Source organism: Aulonocara sp. 'chitande type north' Nkhata Bay, linkage group LG8, assembly GCF_057382095.1.
Source record: "Aulonocara sp. 'chitande type north' Nkhata Bay isolate Kocher_YH1m ecotype deep benthic linkage group LG8, A_spYH_male_GT1.1, whole genome shotgun sequence".
NCBI lineage: Eukaryota > Metazoa > Chordata > Actinopteri > Cichliformes > Cichlidae > Aulonocara > Aulonocara sp. 'chitande type north' Nkhata Bay.
The window spans coordinates 21,219,737-21,240,759 of NC_141351.1; the positions used below are offsets into that span (position 1 = coordinate 21,219,737).

Sequence of the window (21,023 nt, forward strand, 5' to 3'; positions counted from 1 at the left end):
GGTCATCTGCAGTGAGAGTAGGTAGCAGGTGGAAAAGGACCTAGAGGTACGAGCCATGAGGGAAGGTTTACAAGACAGGAAAGAGACCTGCTATGATTTATGGTTTGGAGGTGGTGACATCGACAAAAAGACAGGAAATTGAGCTGGAGATGTTAAGGTTTTCTGTGCAAATAATCAGACTGGAAATGAGCATGTCAGAGACAAAGCTCAGATCAAGTACATTAGAGATAAAGTTAGAGAGGTAAGGCTGAGATGGTTTGGACAAGAGATACTGCATATACTGGGCAGAGGATGTTTAAGATGGAGCTCCGTGGAAAAAGGGAAGACCACGGAGGACGTTCTTGGGTGTAGCGAAGAAGAACATGCAGAGGGTTGGTGTGTCAGAAGAGGATGCTTAAGATAGGGTGAGATAGATGATCCACTGTGTCCTTGAAGAGGATGAGAATGAGAAGAAGATCAAGAAAATCATAAAGAAGCTCACGAAGAAGAAAAAGATCGACAAGAAGAGAATCCATGAGAACAAGCTCAGTTTCACAGCATTTGTGATGGAGCCTGAACGCATCACTAGTCTGAGTTCCCATGATGCACTTCGTTTTCAGTTGGATGGTGACAGTTGAGCGTCTAAAGTCGAGCTGACTTCTGCTCTATTTTTAGGTGTTTTGGAAGCGATGGAGAGTGACTGCACGGATTTTTGTGCCTCTAACGTGCAGCTCCCGTGTTTACGTTAGTTTAAGGAGGACACGCGCTTGTTTTTCGACCTGTTAGCCAGGCTGTTTGTTTCGGTAAGCAAAACTTAGCTAGTAAAAGCCGCCGACAACGTCTGGGTTTAATATTATTACATAGCTGATAGACATTTCGTTATTTACACAGCTTTTTTATTTTATTTGTTTAATTTACAGTGTTTCGGTCGTGCATTTCTGTCATTAATGCACATACGCCCAGTGCTCGTCACTGCAAAGCGTCTGCAGAGAAAACAAATGCTTCTAAATGTCGCTTTGGGTGTTTAAAACGAAACTATTAACCAGCCACTGTTTGGTAAACAGTACTTTGTTTGCTGATAGCCCAGCACTTGATGTATTTAACGCAATCTTATTTGGATGTGATGATGTCAGGGTGGTTGGATTACATGCTAATTAGTTCTCAGAGTGCCTCTCAGTTTTTATTGGGGAAGTAAGAAGCTACTTCCCTGCAGACGTCTTCTTTAATCTGTGCTTCACGTGACTTGGAGGGCTACTCACAGAAAGGATGAAATGGCAAATAATGTCACAGAGCACAGCCTCGTGATTAGGAAATTCTGGAAACTCGATGTGAGGAGGGAAACTCGTTTCCTTCTCGTCACATGTCTGGCTCGAAGGCGTGGCCATATTCAGGATACAAACTCGCATGACTCGTTTGGTCGCTGTTAGTCAAGCCTGCAAGTGCAAAAAGGGCAGGTCTTTTTGTGTGTGTTTCAGTGTGCCATGTTGGAGTAACTTATTCCAGGAGGTGCCATGCTCGCCACGCAGACTGAAGCTCACCACGAGACTAAGGATGTTAAAAAGGTAAGAATCAGCTCGTTTCACGTTGCGGATTTCACTTCTGTCTGGCTCCTTCCTCTGCTGGTGAGACAGCGTGAGAGTTGGCTTGTGAGATTTAAGTAGTATTGTAATGCAAAGTACCCCCTTGATGTTTAGGTTGTGGGGGACATGGGGTGCTCCAAAAGAAAAACAAAAACAAAACGACAACAGCACAGCCTGTTTTCAATACGCCACTAATAGTGGATGCAGCAGAGGAAATGCATCATAATCCCGGTACTAAGCTCATCAACAGAGGATTTTCATTATGTTTAATGGTGAAGCTGGTCTTGCATAGGTGTAGTCCCAGGGCTACAGGAGGTCTTCTGGTACAGACAGGAAGGGGAAAAAAGCCCAAATGGACCGCTCTGCTGCTGTTGTGCACACTTCAGGGGACCTGCATTGAAAGACTGAATGAAGGTTAACCTAAGAAACATGTAACAAGTTCTATCCTTTTAGATCAGTGGTGGACATGTTTTGTCTCAGAGGGTCTTACTTACTTTGATAAATTAACCCAAGAGTCAAATATTGAACAATTAATGTGAAATAGTTTCACATATTTCAGAAGTATTTCAAGATTTTTTTCATAGACATAACTGACGCATCAGTCCTGGGTGATCGTGTCAGGAATCAGGAACTTGCTGTTAGTACTTTTTGTGCTTGTGTGTCTATGGTGAACTGTAATATAAAACCACTGAAGTACAAAGCTGAATTACTTAACAAAGAATAGATCTGGCTAATATTTGCTGTTTACTTTTAATATTTTAACTCACACATTGGCTTTCTTATACTTGATACATGCGACATTAGTTTATTTTCAGTGTGACTATTTTTGAGAATTGATTATAACTCTGAGATTTTAATGAATCACCCCGTGTTTCTTGAATCTAAATAATGACAACAAGTGAGACGGTCACCTCTCACCATCAACGCTGTTATGTTAAACATGTTATTGCTTCAAACGTGTTTGTTTGTTTTTTTAACCACTAACAACAGTTAAACCCCTCAACATCATTCATATTCAATCTGTTATGATGGCTTGCAGAGATTTGTTGTGCACTGTATATGATTGTATAACTTAAACTGTGTTCTTAACTGCCAAGGGCTGCCACCAGTCTGTGGGCTACTCTTTGAGAGTCTAACTCTAGCCTGAATGGTAGACTTCAGAACCAGAATACCTTTATAATCCCTAAGTAAATTATGTGTGTTAAAGTTGCTCCAAGACAGTAACAGACCAAACTAAATAAATAATGCAATATGCTACAAAGGTTACAAATTTAAGAAACAGTGCTAACATATACAAATTGCTCAATTATAAATATCAAGAATATTACAGAGGTAAATATATATGATTGACATTTAACTCTAACCTGTGAACTTTGTCATTTGTTATTTTACTGTAGAGAGTGTGTTAAAGGGTGTAACTATTGCAGTGTTTACAGTATATTAGATGGCGGAGTTGTACAGGGAGATGGCCACAGACAGGAATGATTTCCTGTGTGGTGCAGTGTGATTTTTGGTAATCTCGGTCTCTCATTGAACGTGCTCCTGTGACTAGCCTGCATGTAATGGAGTGGTATTATTCAGCATTGTCCTTATCTTGGACACCATCCACCTCTCAGACACGACTAGGGATGGGTACCGGTATCATGGCACCGGTTCTGACATAAACGACCAGACCGAAAAGCAGCGCACATTTCGGTGCTTGTTTTTCCTGAGATGTGATACACTTTGAATTCAATCATTTTACGTTTCCGAGGATAGTAGGCGGGTCCAGGTACGTACGTTCTTTTAGAGCAGAACTACAGATTAAAAATGCCCAAGGCGAAGCGGTCAAAAGTCTGGCTGTACTTCACAGCAAAATATGCAAACTCAGCAGCCTGCAACAAGTGCTTTAAGCTGATACTGTGATACTGTCAAAGGAAGTAACACCTCAAATTTTTTTAAAAGCCGAAAAATGCGCCGTATTTGATAGCTTGCTGCGAGACCTCACACCAAGCGCATCTACTGCGGTTGTTTAAGCACTGCTTCCAGCCAAGAGTGATACCATATATGCCCCATAGCTGCAGAAAAGGTAACATTGTTATCTTTTTACAAAAAAACAGCTAAACATGAGAGGTTTTTGGACCAATTTTGTGTTCTCCATTCTTTAAGCACCAGTTTGAGCACCGGCACCGTTTCAAAAGTACCGGTTTGGCACTGGTATCGGATAAAACCTAAACGATACCCATCCCTAGACACGACCCTTCCTGCAACAGGAACTTGCGGATCAGTTTGAGTCTGTTGGCATCTGCAACCCTCAACCTGCTGCCCCAGCATGCAACAGCATAGAGGATAGCACTGACCACAACAGACTAACAGAAAATCCTGAGCATTGTCCGACAGATGTTGAAAGACCTCAGCCGCCTCAGAAAATAGAGACAACTCTGGCCCTTACTGTAGAGTGCAGTGGTGTTCTTAACCCAGTTCAGTTTATTGTCTTTGTGTACTCCAAGGTATTTATATTCCTCCACAATGTCCAGAGGGTTCAATTAAAGAAGATGGAGAAGTGTTCCAACTAGGCTTTCCTAGGATCATAAAAATGAAGACGTAAATTATCCTTTAAAAGTAGGAAGCCTGAGTCATAGGTGGAGCTACCCACTAAAGAGGTTTTTGACCTTTCACCAAAGAAAAGTAACCAGAACTATGATTACAAATATTTGTAACCAGTATATTTTTTTTTTAAAGTGAGGCTTATTTTACCCAAGTTTAAAATACCTTTTTTTTTTTTGTTGTTGTTTATAAAATAGCTAAAAATAACAGGGAGAAACTTCTGTTAGCTTAGATGCCAAATCTTATTTTCCGGCACTATGGACCAGTCGTGCGTAGTCATCCTCCAGACGCCAGGAAAACCCCAGGGTTATGGCTTTTTTTTTTTTCTCAAATGTGTTTTTCAGATGTTTCAATGAAAGGAAAAAAATGAGTTAAAAAAACATAAATAATTTTTATGTTTTGTTAACAAGGCTTTGAGACCTCAGATCATTAGGTAAGGTGAAACAAAGTCATTGCTTTGAGTATAGTTGGACAAACTGTGCTTGTCTGGCCCATCGTGGACCGTGGAAAAACCCTGTAATTCTAGTTTTGCAGAAAATAACCCCGCTGCATTAATGTACCGTATATGTCCAGGTGCTTGGAACTGGACCTGTAGATGTTTTTCTTTTAACAAGTCAAGCACTGCAAAGGAAGAGTTCTTCAGTGCTCAAGAGCACTAAGTTTCTTGTGTGTTGCGAAAGAAGCTGCCTTTGTCCTCTAACCTTTTACATAATGTAGGTCTGTTTGTAATGTGTTTGTTATTTTTTCCCCATCAGCTGACAGTGGGTGACATGTGACAGGAGGTTATATACAGGTTGAGTGTCATAACATCACAGCTGATCTCAAACTGCTTGTTTGTCATCACACTGTGGAATGAAATGCAGGAAAAAAGTGCCAGTTAATGCTTGAAGATGTTTTCTATGTATGTGGTTGAACAGGAATTTTTTTTCTTGTTTGACAGCTGCTTCCCATCAGAACCAGTTGAGGAATGTGTTGTTAGGTTTTGTATTGTTGATTGTCATTTATGCTTAGAAATATTTAACCATATATGCTTAGAGGTGTATAATCAATTGTGTAGTGATAGGACTGTGATCTTTAGCAGGCTGCAAAGGCTTGGTGTGCATTCTAGAGTGGAATGCACACCCACATCCTAGGAGCATAAGAGAGGTCCTGTCTTCTCTTTGTTGATATAGCAAACACACGTATATCTCTTTAAGTATAAGAGCCTTTTGTTCAGATGGACCCGCTAGACTCCTGGCACCAGCTTTTGGGGAGTCTTCACAGGGTCACATCTTGACCTCACACAAATCACATACACACACACACAAAGGCAAGGTACTCTTTGTGTGTGTGTAGACGTCATATGTTAATGAACCTATGCATATTCATGTAACCTCAATAAAAGAGCAGTGTTACGGGAGAACGGACAAGAGCAACTGGGGTCAAGCGAAGGAACGGCGTTTGTCCGGTTCTCTCCTGTGCACGAGAAACATGAAGAACTTTGCCTACTTCGTGTCTTGTTTGCTGTGTAATTATATTGCCTTCAACGTTCCAGCGAATAGGTTTGTAGCTTGAACCTATCATGTGTTTTATTAAAATCCTTTTCCTCTTCCACGTATTGTTTCTTAGATCAAAGAGAAGTTGGCGCAGTCGCTCAAGGCCCTGCAGAAACGATATGTAGCGTCAGACTCGGTAGTCACCAGTGATGATTCCGATGCTAACCTCCTCTGCTGTGCCCTGGAGGCCATCTTCATCCACGGTATCAAGAGCAAGTACATCCGCTCAGAGTCTCGAAGCAGCAGTAGGAAAGGGGACCGTGGACCCCTCCCTCAGCCTTTTTTCTGGAGCCTCCTCAAGAGTGTCACCCACCGGTAAGTCAGAACCAAGGCACAATTATTCCTAAATTTGGGGGGTTTTGGACTTTTTCCCTTTGGAAAAAATACATTTGGAGATTTTATCTTAGACTTCAGGTTCATTTTATTGTAGTGTCTTTACCTTATGCAAAGTGCCTTGAGGCAACTTGAATAATCAAGTATTCTAACAATTATTCCACTGATTAATCGAGTAATCTGATGACAACTACTTTTTTGGGCTAAGACTATCTTCCAGGAGGCAAAAAGAATTCTGACAGTATTGTGTCTCCTGGATGAGGGGGTTTTGGTGTGTGTTCATGTGTATGTGTGTGTGTCTCTTTAAAGCAGCATGTGGTGGCTGCAAAGAAGAAAAGTGAACATACAATGTTCAATCTTCTCAATAACAATGTTATTGAGAAATTCAAATCAGTGATTCCCAAAGTGTGGCCCTCAGCTTCCTTTTGGGTATTGAAGGTATGCAGGTTGTCTGTGTGGTCAGTGAAAAATTTACAATTGTTAAGCTTGAAGTTAAAATGTTCTGAGTTCCCTGAGTAACATTTTCAAGCTTTAATATTTCCATTTACAAAACAAGTACAAGACAAAAGATTTAAAAAATTGACTGATCATTATCACATGGCAAAAAAGAAGGCTGTTAATAGAGAATTACACAGAATAAGAGAGATGATTGATCAAATGAAATGAAGAACAGAAACGTCAGGAGGTCATTAATCCGAGTCTTGTGTTTAAATCAGAGTTTTTAGTAAAGGGTTAGGGCTGCCGTTTTAGAGTACCTGTGAGGAAGACTAAAAGACTCCAGGTCTCTTTTATCCCCACTGCATCTTGTCTCCTCAATGGCAAATAACTGTCCTTGGACTTTCTATCACTATTATTTTCATTATTATTTTATAGTATTGTTCTGTTTATTTATATCCTGCTGCTAAACTAATTTCCCCTTGTGGGACAATAAAGAAATTTAATCGAATTGAATTGAAGTGTCCCTGAAGATTTTCAGAGTTCATATTGAGTGATGCTGTTCTTAAGTTTAAGTATGACTGATTTAAGGTATTATTCTGTGAAAATGCAATATGTTTATCACACTCTTTTTTTTTTTTTTTTTTTTTTTTTTTACCTAGTGATGTGATCACAGAGCTGGAGAAGATAAGCTTTGTGGGCACTGATGTGGGTCGCTGCCGAGCGTGGCTACGGCTGGCCCTCAACCACGGCCTCCTGGAGTGCTACCTCGTATCGCTGTTCCGTGAAGACTCCAAGCTGCAGGCCCATTATCAGCCCAGTGCCTTGCTCCTGAACCCGGAGGAGCGAGAGGTTCTGCTCAGCTACCTCCAGGGTCTGGCCTCCCTCACATTCAGCCTGTCTTACAAGTCATCTGTCCTCAATGAGTGGACCACCACGCCTCTGGCTCTTGCCGGACTCTGCCCTTTGTCCCAGGCAGACTTACTCGACCTGCCCCTCAATGGTGGAGACCCTCCCACCTCCAAACCGATATGGAAGGAAATTTGGGATACAGTGTCTCAGTCATCGGGTTCTTCGGACGCACTGGATGTACAGAGAGGCTGCCCAGTTTTAGTGGGAAGGGGATCAGATCTTTTACAAGGGAGTCAGACTGCTCTTCGTTCTTCTAATTTAAGCCTGGATACCACAGGCTCCTCTCAGCTGTCCTCCAGCTTGAGCTCTGACAGCCTTCTGCAGGGACAGGACCCCCGCAGCCCGACAGGAGAGCATTGGTCTTCATGTGACTTGGAAGCAGCCATTAATCCCAACATCTGCACCAAGAGGCCACAGAAAGAGTATGTATACATTTTAAACAGTTTTTAATCATTCTGGAGCAAATAGGAGTTAAATAACTGTTCTTAGCACCTGAATGAGCCCCATCTTGTAGTATATTTTTAGTCAGTCCCTCATACACCATCCTGTTGTTCTAATAATCAATAGAGCACCAGATATGTGTTAATCATTGGCAGGAAATAGCCTCCAATAAAACATCCACCCCAATATGGGCTCTGGCACGGGACTGAAAAGCAGCCAATAACCAGTATATAAAATTAGCAGCTTGGATGCAGAGGTTTTTTGTTTTTTGTTTTTTTTTTGGTCTTTCGTCAACAAAAGCTTTTCTTTTATTTAACTTGAAGTAGAATACATGTTTTGAGTTATCTGTATCTCTGCAGCTCGCTGACTGATTTCCGGGAGAGCGGACACTGCAGTCAGGACTCGACACAGGAAGACTCATTTGTCTCCAGCATGGGTCCTTCTCAGTTCTCTGAGAAGGGTATTATCAGTGACAGTGAGCCCCAGGCTTCTGAGTACCAGCCTCCAAACTTTGGACAGCTTGATTTAGAGCAACCAGAAACAACCACTGAGCTGCCGTCATCTGATGATGATAAGTGTCCCGCTGAAGTCTGCAAAAGTGCCTCTTCAGAATTGCACTCGGACATATGTCTTGTCTCAGCAGTCAGTGAACCTGCAGAACCTGTGGAGGAAGTAAGTGTCACTGTTGAGCCTGTCCAGGAAGAGAAGCCAACAGAAAGCTCTGAAAAAACCAACGCAGACTCTGCAGTTCATCAGTGCCCACGTCGCTCTACAAGCATCTTGAGCAGAAAGCCATCTTCAGATTCACTATCAGTAAGTGTAACATCTCTGTAGAGGGTAGCCGTTATTTGAGCAAAACCACAAACTTTATCTGGCCTTAATGCAAATTTGTCAAATGCACTCATATCAGTTCATGAATACTGTGGTTGCTGATTACGTAGAATGCAAAAAAACTATTTGATATTTGTTGCATGAAATGTCAAGTAGGATGTTCAACTCTTATTCTTGAATCTTGAATAATGCATAGAGAAAAAAAACAACACAATATCTGTAATAAATAATGGAAAAATGTTATTTTGTGTTTATTGTTTTCCATTTTAAAACCCCTCACAAAAATGGTGAGTAGTCGCATTAGTTTTACTAACTTAGTCTGTCCATCCATCCATCGTCTAACTCCTTGTCTAATTAGTAGGGGTGCAACGATACACAAAATTCACGGTTCGGTTCGGTTCGATACTTTGGTGTCACGGTTCGATATTTTTTCGATACAAAAAAATGTTCATGCATTTTTAATTTGTCATTTATTAAAATTATAAATATATATTTTAACTCAAAAGTACAGTTTTTAAATTTAACCCTAACCCTTGTGTGTTTTTTATTTTGACAGCGAATGCGCACCTGCGGACCACTTATGTGCAGTCCTGGTTATTTAGCTCATCATATTGCAGCCACAGAAATTCTTTTGTCCATGAAACCATAAAGCTGCACTTTCTTTTTGCCTTATAGTCTGATTTGTCATAACTTCTCCGTTTTGTGGTAAGCTTTTCTTTGGCTGTCACTTCTTCACCCCGACCTGTCTTATTTGGCTCAGCAGAACTCAAATATATATCCTGCTGCTTTTACACACCGACTCACATAAGCTCAGCGATTCTCTGCGCGATCAACCTCTCACATGTTTAAGCTTGCTGCGGGAGATTTCACTTGTCATGTTTGCATAGTAAGCTAACGATTAATAAGACGATGTCAGAGGAATTGGTGCACAAATTATCATCACTCACAGATCAGTGCTGTCGCTCTCTATACACAGTTCGCACGATTGCAAAGTGAAAGCAAAAAAACAAGCGCAAATTCAAACGCGACTTCAATATGTCACATATTGACAGTGGCTCACCGATGCCAATGACATAATTACCCAGCTACATTTCTGAAAGAATGCAAAAGCATTGACATATATTTTTCCTACAATAGCCCGACGGGCAGGGCAGAGATAGATTTTGGTAGCCCGACTGAAAAAAATCGCTAGCTCCGGGACGTCGGGCTAGCGATATTGCAAGCCCTGTATCTGATTGAGGAATCACTCATCTTTGGAAAAGAGAGTTTATTACAGAGAAATGGCTCTTTCCAAAATAAAAGCTATACTATCCGCTTCTTCTGGGCTATATTCTCAGCAGCATAAGGAGAATCATGTGCTAACAGCTGTCTAAATGACTCGGCTAAAGTTAGTAGCATGCTTGCTTTTTTTTTTTGTCTGCTTCCACTTGTCTTTGCACTAGGATGATGTCGGCGTAAATGTGCAGTCATATTCGTTGTGTTCCCACTAGTGCTTTCAGGTTAATCTCGTTGAAATGACCTTAACGCCACAACACGGCAAATCTCCGTTAACGAGCTACCGCCGATCGCTCCGTGCATGGGGCTAGACGGCCAACACGTTAACGAGCTAACTGCGCTAACACACTAGTTCACACCAATGTAATTGAGCATTGCATGGCACATCCAACATACTGTTTTACTTTAGTCCATGACTCGCTTACCTTCAGGGTCATACGTCACATGAAAACCAAAATAATTCCAAACGCCAGATCTGAATGAGGTTCAATTTGCCTGTTGCAAGGAGAGCTTAACTTCTGTCTCGCTAGCTTGCCCTGCGCTCTTCCTTCTGACTATGCTGTCTGTGTTGAGCGCTCAGTGGATCTGCGCTGGACAGTGCAGCCTAGGCGGAGTAGTCGAACACAGATTCACTGAGCGCTCAACACAGACAGCATCGTCAGAAGGAAAATTGATAAAATAAATTACAAATGTTGTATTGTTCGATACATATGCGTACCGAACCGAAAGCACTGTATCGAACGGTTCAATATCGATACGAATATCGTTGCACCCCTACTAATTAGGGCTAACTTTTATTGACTGAGTACTGAGTCTTACTATAGTACTCACATCCACAGCGACATTTTACCTGAAAAACACCTCTGATCTGTGGGAAGTAGCTTAAGCACGCAGCAGAAACCCACATGGGCACAGCAAAAACACACCAACCTGCTGTTCTAGTGTTCAGTGTTAATAGACTGTGAGAATACTGCCGGAAGGCAAATTAGTAGTGATATGAAACCAGTCCTGTGGCGAAATGTTAATAAAATGGAGTACAGAAGGTAGCCATACTATACCAGCAAATGCCTAGAGTGAAAACAACTCTTAATTGTGATCTCTGAATGGGGAAAAACTAAAGATATTTCTTAGTGTTTTACATAAATATAGGAAAATCTCTTAACATTAGTCAAGACAGACACATTTGTGCTTAAATTCACGTGACCGTTTAGAGACCACTGTTTATAGCTTCTACACCACTAACACCAATGACACATGATAAAAGGGGAACCCTTTTTTTGCAAACTGCACTCTGCTACTTACCATTAACATGCAAATGAAACCCTTTAGTTCCCAATGCTAAATAAAACATCCTTTCCTGCTTTTTGCAGCATTCTTATTCTTGGATCTCAGACGATGACATTTATAAGCCCCACCTGGAGAATTTGCCGGACAGCGATGACGCACCTGTCTCTCCTCCCGCACCTGAGCCCAGCATCTCGCCGTCACGTCCAAGTGTCGTCCATCGCAGACAAATAGGTACCATCCCCTGTCCCCCAAGCTTTGAGTGTAAAACTTATGATAAACGGTTGTATGAAAAGAGTTTTGGGCGCTGGGCATAATTCACAGCAGTCAGTGCTCAATGTGAGAACATAATAAAGTTTCTTTCTTTCTTTTTTTTTTGTAATTGAGCACTACAAGCTTGTGTATGGAAAAAAAAAAAAAAAAAAAGATGTAAGAATTTTATGCAATATAAGAAAAATGCATAAATGAAGGAATAAGTAATTATGGGGAATCTCAGCAATCTCACTGCCCGAGGAAAGAAATCTGAGTTTCAGAATTCTGCCAACTGAGTTTCTCTGAACAAACTGTTTCTATCACAAATAGATCATTGCATTCAAGTGAAAGAGACAGAGCTGTTAACAAACTAAACAGAAGCCCACATATAAAATCGTTGCTCCACAGCACTTCTAGTGGTACCTGCAGTGTGCGCACACCTGGTCAATACAGGTAGCCACTGAGGGATTACAAATGAAGTAACATACTGCACTAAAGTCCAGGAGCACTAGAAAGCGTGGAATGAGATTAAAGCCACGCCCCCAGATTTTCCCAGCAGGTAATTTCCTTCAGGTCTCAAAAGAGAAAACGCCTGCTGTTACATAATGCTTGGCGTGTGGCCACATCACTGTGGAATGTGATTTTACTACATTTGCAGGACGTCACCTGGATGAGTCCCATGGCCTGTTTTAAAAATAGAAATAATGTGAAAGAGTGTAACACAGTAACGTTAACAGCGCAGATAGTGAAGCATGTCATGGGACATTTTGTGACAAAGCATATGGACTATGGTTATTATTTATTTTTAAAATCATTTTGTCAATAATGGGACTGTTCACGAGTAGCTAATCTCAGTCATTCACATGAACAGATTAGATTATTTAACCGTGTTGTGAGTCAATGTTAACTTATCTATTGAAGCAAATAATGGGGAATGTTGGCTGGTGAAATTATCCCACTGGGGATGTCAACTTGAATTCCAAGCCTTCTTTTCATTTTGTTTTCGCGCTGCTAACAGGAACTCTGAAGTCATGTAATAGTTGATTGGAAATCCAATGTCAGTTCACATATCGGGCTGTTCTTTTTCTTGTAACCCCGTTTCCTTCTCCATTTTTTTTCTCTACAATGCATCACTGTGTTGTAGCAAGTTGAGAGGACTTGCCAGGGAAGAATTACTTTCTGGGGAAAGTAATTTGTTAGATTACTTATGTTACATTTGCATTACCATATAACGTGGCCTAAATGTCATAGAATTACCAGACGTTAATGTAATAACACATTAACAAACAATAATATAGTTTCTTACATAGACACAAATCCCTGTCCTAATGAGGATTTTTCTTTTAGTCTTTAAGTTTTAACACACAGTTGACAGCTACATTGAAAACCAGTCCAGCTTTTATTTATTTATTTTTATTTATGACAACCCTGCAACTTTGCTCAAAATAATGCAAAAGGTTCAATTGTGGCTTAATTTTCTGTATGTATTGCTCAGCTAGTAAACATGGATATAAAAGAGGCCTTCTCAGTGTGAAAACACGACAATGTCATCTATGTATGTGTTTTTCCCAGGGCTGTCAAACCCCTTTCGAGGGTTGCTGAAGCTCGGTCACCTAGAACGACGCAGCGCCGTAGGATTATGGCGCGACTACTACTGCGAGCTGTCACCCTTTGAGTTCCGCCTATATGGGAATGCAGATGAACGGACATGCTGCGAAAACTGCTCCCTGGTGCGATGTGAAGACGTTCACATCACCTCAACTGAGGGCCGCTTTGACTTGACCTTTCCTGGAAAACGGCTTTACCTCCGGGCGGCCAATCGTGACGAAGCTGAGGACTGGGTGGACCGGATTATTGAGGCTGTCAACAAAAGCCGACCAGTACCGCATGGCGAGCAGTGGGAGGTGCTGCACACCGGGTGTGAGAATGGTGTGGATGAACGTGCAGTTTCTTCGCCACCCTTGTCCCCTTCCAGCCCTGAGCAAGGCCCGTCTGGTTCTGATGCTTGTGGAGGGCAGGATTCTCCATCTCCTCCTCAGCAGGAATTTGACTGGACATCGACTACAAATTTAGAAACAGATTCCATCAAAGAAGCTGTTTTGTACTTCTCCACAGATCCTGAGGCCCGGACGTGGGAACGTATGGTTTTCTCTCTCTCCTTGGAGACCTTGAAAGGATTTCTCGTAAAAGAAGGAAGGAAGCTACAGCGGCTAAATTACCCTGTTGAGGAAATCCGGGATGTGGTACCCGATGTTTCTCAGGGGGGACCAGCCTTTTTCAAGCTCCTGACAATTCGAGAAACGCTTAGATTTAGAGCGGAGAATGACAAGGAGGCTCGCTTTTGGAGGAAGTTTATCCGAGAGGCTCTTGACTCATACCTGGAGAATGGGGAGTGTGAAGGCTCTGAGGTACCTTTGGAAGCGACTGGAAATCTGTACAGACTGGTGCAGCATAGGCTAAAAGAAGATGGAGCACTTCTTGTTCACCTTTTCAAAGTTCCCTCAGAGAAGGGCCTGGACACTCAGGGCTTCAAATGTGCAGGTAATGTTAGAATTTAAAAAATATCTTTAAACCTTTTGAAGCCTGTTTGATGTAAAATCAAGCAGATTTTGCTTGTTGTGGTAATCCATCCTGTCTGCAGTATCAAAAGTTGAAGCTTTTCATTGCACTTCTAGTGTAAGTGATTGGGTCAAAACCCTTTACTGGGTTTGAGCACACCATTTTTTTAAATTTAAGACTTCAGCAGTCTGAGACGGACAAAATCAACCTTGTTTTAAAATTATCAGCTTAACAGCATTAAAAAGCATGTTTTGGACTCTTGGATAGTTTCGTCCTTCATTAATAACCTTTACAGTAAATGAATGCTTTAATAATGCATTTGTTTGCATTTGACTAAAACTTGAAGTTAAGGGTATGGCCTAATGTTTATAATGTGCATTTTGGAACATTTTAATGGACCTGACTTGCTGTGTGGTACTGATCATTGCAGATGCGTCTGTGTGTGTGTGAGCCTATGGCTTGAGCTTGCTTGTGTTAGCTAATAACTTTGCACTTCAATCTCTTGTTCAAATATTGTTCACTTCTGGCTCTGCAAAACTAATATATTGACAGCCAAAACAATAATGCTGAAACTTTAAAATCCAGGATCCATAAACCAGTAGATAATGTCATTTTATGTACTAAAAAAAAAGAAGAAACTTTTACATTAAGAAAACTGGAGATTATGGAAGATTTGCACTTGTCTGTTCAGTCTGTTCATTTCCTGTTGTTTAGTTTGGTTTTGAGTGTGATGATAAAAATCAGCATGTTGCCTAGGAGTCTAAGACCTGATCTTGTGTTCAGTTGTATTTTTTACGATCCTTTTACCCCAAAACCAATAAAACCCATCTTTAAGATCCACCTATTTTCCCAAAAGAAATTTAAAGTATTATTCCTTTGCTTTTGTCCCACTTTTCTAGCAAGTATCTTAAAACTCGGTCAGGTGTTTCTTTGCGTAATCCCGCTGACAGATCTGTTTTGGGGTTTGGTTTTTTTGTGGGGGGGGGGGATAAATCTTGGGATGAAAGACATCAACTTCTGACACGTGGAGCAGATCAAGCATAGCCTTGTAAATCATAATGTATCACTGATTGAGTCTACGGGAAGAGGAATCCGACTCATTGTTAGAGTGGATGTGACTCAGACTGAGTTGTGCTTTGCTGTGTCTTGCAGGCTGTCCTCAGAAGATTGGACTGTCACTGGGCAGAGCCAGGTTATGTGAGTTCTCTGGGCTGTACTACTGTGAGTCATGCCACAAAGGTGACACCTCCATCATCCCCTCACGCATGGTACACAACTGGGATGTTGCCCAAAGAGAGGTAGGTGCAACACGTAACTATCTGCAAACAAACTTCTATAAAAAAATTTGTTACAGCAATTAGAAAAAACAAACATATATGACTTCCTACCTGCTAATTTAGATGAAAGCTTAGTGTCATTTGAAGAAACTGGCCTTGGGTATTAACACGAGTGCTGCAGACTGGAAGCATGAAGCACACTGTGTAATGTGTTACACCAAACTCTATGAACTTGCATCTTAAAGGTCTGAGTCTCATTTGAAATATTTTCTAATATTTTTTTTTTGTTTGTTTGTTTTTTGTTTGTTTTTTTGCAACTTAACTGTTTTGTGACCTCTGAGGTTAAATAAAAAGACGGCTTTGCTAAAACAATCAAGTCAAAAAGTAAATGCCATTTCAGTATTTAATATCTCAAATTTAATTAAGGAAATATTTATGTTCACATACACTAATTATGAGCATAAATGTGATCACTGTCATGAATATGAATGAGTAACCTTTTTTTCTTTTTTATTTCTTGCAAGTTTTGAGGTTTGATTCAAACATTGATTTATTACAGTGCAAACCTGAATCAGGAATTGAAGAATGGATTAGGCTAATATGTACTAAATGTGCTAACAGTGTTTATATTTTGAGGAGGTCACCTCTTTCTAAGACCAAAAAGTCTGGTTGTTGCTGTTTGTCACAGAAACTGTTCATACAGCGCCATCTGCTGAAATAGAGTTAAATGGCAGTACAGACTATTTGCATTTCCTCCAGGCTAACTGACAGTACAGTCCTCTTACAGTTTTTCTGTGCGGGTTTGTTTTATGTATTCTAACCCACTCATAACTAAATATTCTAGTTTGTCTTTTTTTTTTTTTTTTTTTTAAATTGCTGAACATTTTGAAGCAACATGTCAGCCTCATGAGACTGCTTACACTTGTTTGTCTGCACAGGTGTCTAAGAAAGCCCTGTGGCTTCTGAAGCAGGTAGAACAAGAGCCTCTGCTCAACCTGGAGCAGCTGAACCCTGAGTTGGTTGCGCACACAGAGTCCATGGGTCAGGCCCACGAGCAGAGGCAGAAGCTATGCCTTCTGGGTGAATATCTGCATACCTGCCGCAGTGGAGCCTGCAAGAAACTCAAAGCGAGGTGTTTGGCAGAATGCCTTGGCAATAACAATAAATTACTCTAGGCTACATTGTTCCTATTGAATTTCTTTTTAATAGGAACAATCAATTTAAATGCTATAAAACATGTTAAACACCTTTCTTTTCTTTTTTTCATCTCCTTCCATTTCTCTCTCTAGAATGGGGCAGCGAACTTACCTGTTGGAGTCAAACCACCTGTACAGTGTCAAGGACTTGCGACAGGTAACCTTCTGGCCCGCTTTTATTGCATCTAGGATCCGCCACCTTAAAATACCTACATATAGGCATCTGTATTTTTTTTATTTCTTTTTTGTCAGGTAGCAGAGGGCCAGTATGTAAACTTTCTGCGCAGGCTGGTGCAACATGCCTCTAATCACGTGTTCAGCTGCGACCTTTGCACCCAGCGTGGCTACATTTGTCAGATATGCCACTCTGATGACACCATCTTCCCCTTCCAGTTTGAGACAACCACAAGGTATGTTTTCCAAAGGCATCTCTCTTCATTCCTCATTCTTTTTATTTATTTGAGCCCTAAAACAAAATAGTTTTAAAAAGAAAGAGGAAAAAGTCTCCACAATGAGGCCAGCCTTTTGTCCAAATATTCTAAATTAAATGCTAAACACCAGCTCCAACTTTTTAAACATCCTGTTCTTCTGTGTGACTTCCTTTCCCTTGTTTGTGTTTTCAGTGTTCTTTTTAGTCGCCACTGTCTGTCGCTTTTTAACGTGGGCTATATAAAGTGTAAACAGGACAAAAATAAACTGAAGCCCTCTTGTTAATATGAATAGCAAGACACAATCTACCAGAGAGACGTAGAAAACACTTTTAATAAAGCACACAGACCAAAATGATCTTCTTTTGGCTGCTACTTTTAGGGGTCGCCACAGTGGATCACCTGCCTTCATCTCACCCTATATCTAGCACCCTCCTCTGTCACTCCAACCCGCTGCATGTCCTCCTTCTCTTCTCTGTGGTTTTCCGCTTTTCCTCCTGTCTGGCAGCTCCATGTCCAAACCATCTCGGCTTTGCCTCTCTAACTTTGTATTCAAAACGCTCATCCTGAACAGTCCTTCTGTTACAATAAACTTGTCTGTCCTGCTCACTCGCACTGAAACTCTTAGCATTTTAACTTGTCTACCTGCAACTCTGCCAGTGCCACCATCTCCAAACCATCCATCTTAGTAGGTCTCACTACAATCACTGCTTCCAGGCTCATATGGGATTTGTCACCAACCTAATGAACATCTCTTGACATCAGTCACACAAAATCTGTAACAGATGATCATCCGTGTCTTTGTCACCACCCGGCTGGCTTCCTGCAGTGGGGTCCTGTTCGGAAATTCCTGCAAAGCCCTGGACAGAATCCAGTATGTCCAGAACTCATCTGCCAGGCTTCTAACATGCACTAAGCTCGGGGAATATATCACACTCACCCTCATAAATCTCCACTGGCTCCCAATCAAGTAACGCATTACTTACGAGATCCATCTTCTCATCTACAAATCCCTCAATGCCCTGTTTTCATGTGCTGTTTTTGAAGTGGAACTGAAGTCTTTGCACTCTTGTCAAACCAGCCAGATTCCACTAACAAAAATAGTAATTATACCTGAGAACACACTTTAGATTTAGATTAGCAACTGCTGTCTGGTGGCTTTGAAAATTACAGTGTACTCATTAGTGTGGAGAAAGTCCAAGGGGGCTTTGAGCTTCTGAGTGAGAGTGGGTGTGAGGCGGAAGGAGCCTAAGGTATAGTGTGACAACTGCAACCACTCGCTCAGCTTTACCAAAGAAGCGCTTTATAGAACGTGAATTCAAACTGTTCTAATATAAATGACTGTCTTGTCCTGTACCTCATTTTAAAATATTGATAAGATCTTAAAATCTGTGTCTCCAAAGCTATAAAAATAACACCTATATGTGTGGAAATTATTGGGGAAACACATTTTCTCTATCGGAGGATTTAAGGCTGACACCGTCAACTGACTGAGAAATTCTTTTGTGAAAATCATACTTTAAGTTTGTGGAAAAGCAAAACAAAACCTTTAACATATGCTAAATTTGGTCATTAGTATTTTTACTAGAAGTGGTGTGGAAATTGTGTCCACAGTGCCTTTAATTTGGTTTGTTTTTTCTCTTGCCCAGGTGTGAAGATTGCAAAGCTTTGTTTCATATAAGCTGCAAGGCTGATGAGCAGTCCTGTCCTCGCTGTCAGCGGATGAGGAAATACATGGAGAGGGATCTGCAGGACTGAGCACGGTCAGTAGGGACAGTGCTGAGCTGTGAGCCACGGGGCCAGACTGTTAAACGTAAGCTGGTGGAGAGTAAAGAAAACAAAATTTAGCTTTCACATGATGTAACCTCAAGTGCAATTATGAGTTTGCCTGCCCTAACTGACTTAAAGCAAGCATGAAGATGAAGGTATTTGAAGTCACAGTGCTACAGTAGCTAGACTCTCTTGCACTAATGTAGAGGCATTCAGAGCCTCGTGCTGCTCACATGATGCAGCCAAATGTTACTGACCAGTGATTTAAATACCTCTCTGATTTCTGATTCAGCCACGACATCAAAAAAGGCCTGGTCAGACGTCGAGGGTGCTGCCAATCTATTGTATCCAAACATTTTTTACAGTTGGCCGTTTTCCACTGCAGGAACTAATAAGTAGCTTGCACCATTACCTATTCTAAACTCAGGAATCCCCACACCCACTCCTGTAAAACCTCTTGTAGGACTGCTTCTGGATCAGAATCTACTCCAGAATAAGAGCCTGTACTTAGAGGTTCTTAACTACTATCAAACACTACTTTTTTTTTTTTTTTCTTCTTTAGTTTCAGAACAAGAAAATCTTTGAAAAACCCCCAAACCTATTCGAACAAAGAAGTTTAGGAGTCTTTCAAATTGTAAAATTTAAGTGGATAAAACGAATGACAACCATCATCATCTGGTTTCACAGATTCATAGTTTAACTAGTGGTTTAATAATTTTGAAACTGAGACCGAAATCAAGATGGAAAGTCTCGGAGACTGCGTCAAAGACTTATTTCAGTTTCCTGAACCAAAACATACTAGTCTGGTAAAAGCTGTAATGCACCGATCAGTAGAGAAAAACCAAGGTATGAGCAGAAATCATAGCGTTGTCTTACCCTTCGCCTTTTTTTTTTTTTTGGTGCATTCAGGATCTCCACAGATTGTAAGAGCTGATCATGGGGACTTCCTGTAAACTTGGTTCCTGCTACAAGTTTGTGCAGTGGAAAAGTGACCATTCACACTCTTTACTTTGCTTGTCAATGTCTTCTTAACCATCATGTTTACACAAAAGTGATCCACAGTATGTTTTCTGTTTCTCTCAATGCACAAATTATTCAGACATGATTTCCAGCATTAATATTTAGTACTGTACTTGTAGAATAATGAGAAATGTTTTGATTAACAGATCTTGATTGTGCCTTCTTTTTTTTAATTTAAGCGTTACAGTTTTCCCATGATATCTCACTATTACGGGGCCAAAACTTTTTTTTTTATACCCATAATCATGCAATAAAAAAATTAGATTGATCAATAAAAAAATTTAGTGTAAATATGAGCGCTTTGTGGAATGTTTCTCTCTATATATATATATATATATATATATATATATATATATATATATATATATATATATATATATATATATATATATATATATATATATATATATATGTATGTATATATGTATGTATATATATATATATATATATATATATATATATATGTATGTATGTATGTATGTATGTATGTGTATATATATATATGTATGTATATATGTATATATGTATATGTATATATGTATATATATGTATATGTATATGTATATATATATGTATATGTATATGTATATATATATGTATATGTATATATATATATATATGTATATATATGTATGTATATGTATGTATATATATGTATATATATGTGTGTGTGTGTGATTAAACAGGCAATTGTTAAGGCTCACAGAGGAGATTTGTTTATGCTGCTTATTCATGCATTTAATGAAATAATTTAATAATAACTGTGTGGCAAAAACATTAAAAATGAAGATTTGAGATGAGTGTTTATAAAGTTTAAAACGTAATTTGCATATTTGCACTCGGAAATGACTGTTAAATGGATATTTCAGCTGAGTTATTTGAGCTCTGATATCTTCAGCCACATTAAATTATCCCTAAACTAAAAACCCAGCTGTGTTTATGAGCTTTTTTTTTTTTCCCTTTTCTTTCATTTTTGACTTTGAACTGAGAATCATCAGACTTCTCTGGGGTCTGCAAAGAACAAAAATAAGTTGAAGATGTACTGAACTCCATTTTGTGATATGCAGAACATATCATATGCAAAGGGAAAATTGCATATACTGCAGTACTGTTATTTCCGGATTTGTATTTATTTTGTTTCATTATGTATGAATGACTGTATTGAAATAAATGTCAGTGTATTTGATTCGGTTGTCTTTTATTTTAAGCCTTTCACACCAGATAATATTCATTTTACTCACAAAGCCATGTATGGAAGAGGATTAGGGCCACTGGGGAAAAAAAGTGGGCACGTCTTTTTTTTTCTTCTTTTCCTGAATTCTGAGAAAAA

General features: G+C 40.1%; 1 protein-coding gene across 1 annotated transcript; it reads left to right on the plus strand.

Annotated features, from left to right (window-relative positions):
- Window positions 1-586: 586 nt before the first annotated feature.
- Window positions 587-20,019, plus strand: plekhm1 (pleckstrin homology and RUN domain containing M1). Its single transcript, XM_086304252.1, has 12 exons — window positions 587-782; window positions 1,455-1,541; window positions 5,754-5,995; window positions 7,111-7,782; window positions 8,161-8,614; window positions 11,278-11,425; window positions 13,016-13,984; window positions 15,155-15,300; window positions 16,218-16,411; window positions 16,569-16,632; window positions 16,728-16,885; window positions 18,553-20,019. Exons 2-12 carry the CDS (start codon window positions 1,491-1,493, stop codon window positions 18,659-18,661), a joined length of 3,207 nt encoding a protein of 1,068 aa, XP_086160378.1. The 5' UTR covers window positions 587-782; window positions 1,455-1,490; the 3' UTR covers window positions 18,662-20,019.
- Window positions 20,020-21,023: the final 1,004 nt, after the last annotated feature.

Excerpts from the sequence above, each read along its gene's own strand:
- plekhm1 (XM_086304252.1), top strand. The coding sequence starts at position 1,491 with ATGCTCGCCACGCAGACTGAAGCTCACCACGAGACTAAGGATGTTAAA. Across the intron at positions 8,615-11,277 it reads CATCTTCAGATTCACTATCA|CATTCTTATTCTTGGATCTC; the intron begins GTAAGTGTAACA and ends TGCTTTTTGCAG. Across the intron at positions 16,633-16,727 it reads GTGTCAAGGACTTGCGACAG|GTAGCAGAGGGCCAGTATGT; the intron begins GTAACCTTCTGG and ends CTTTTTTGTCAG.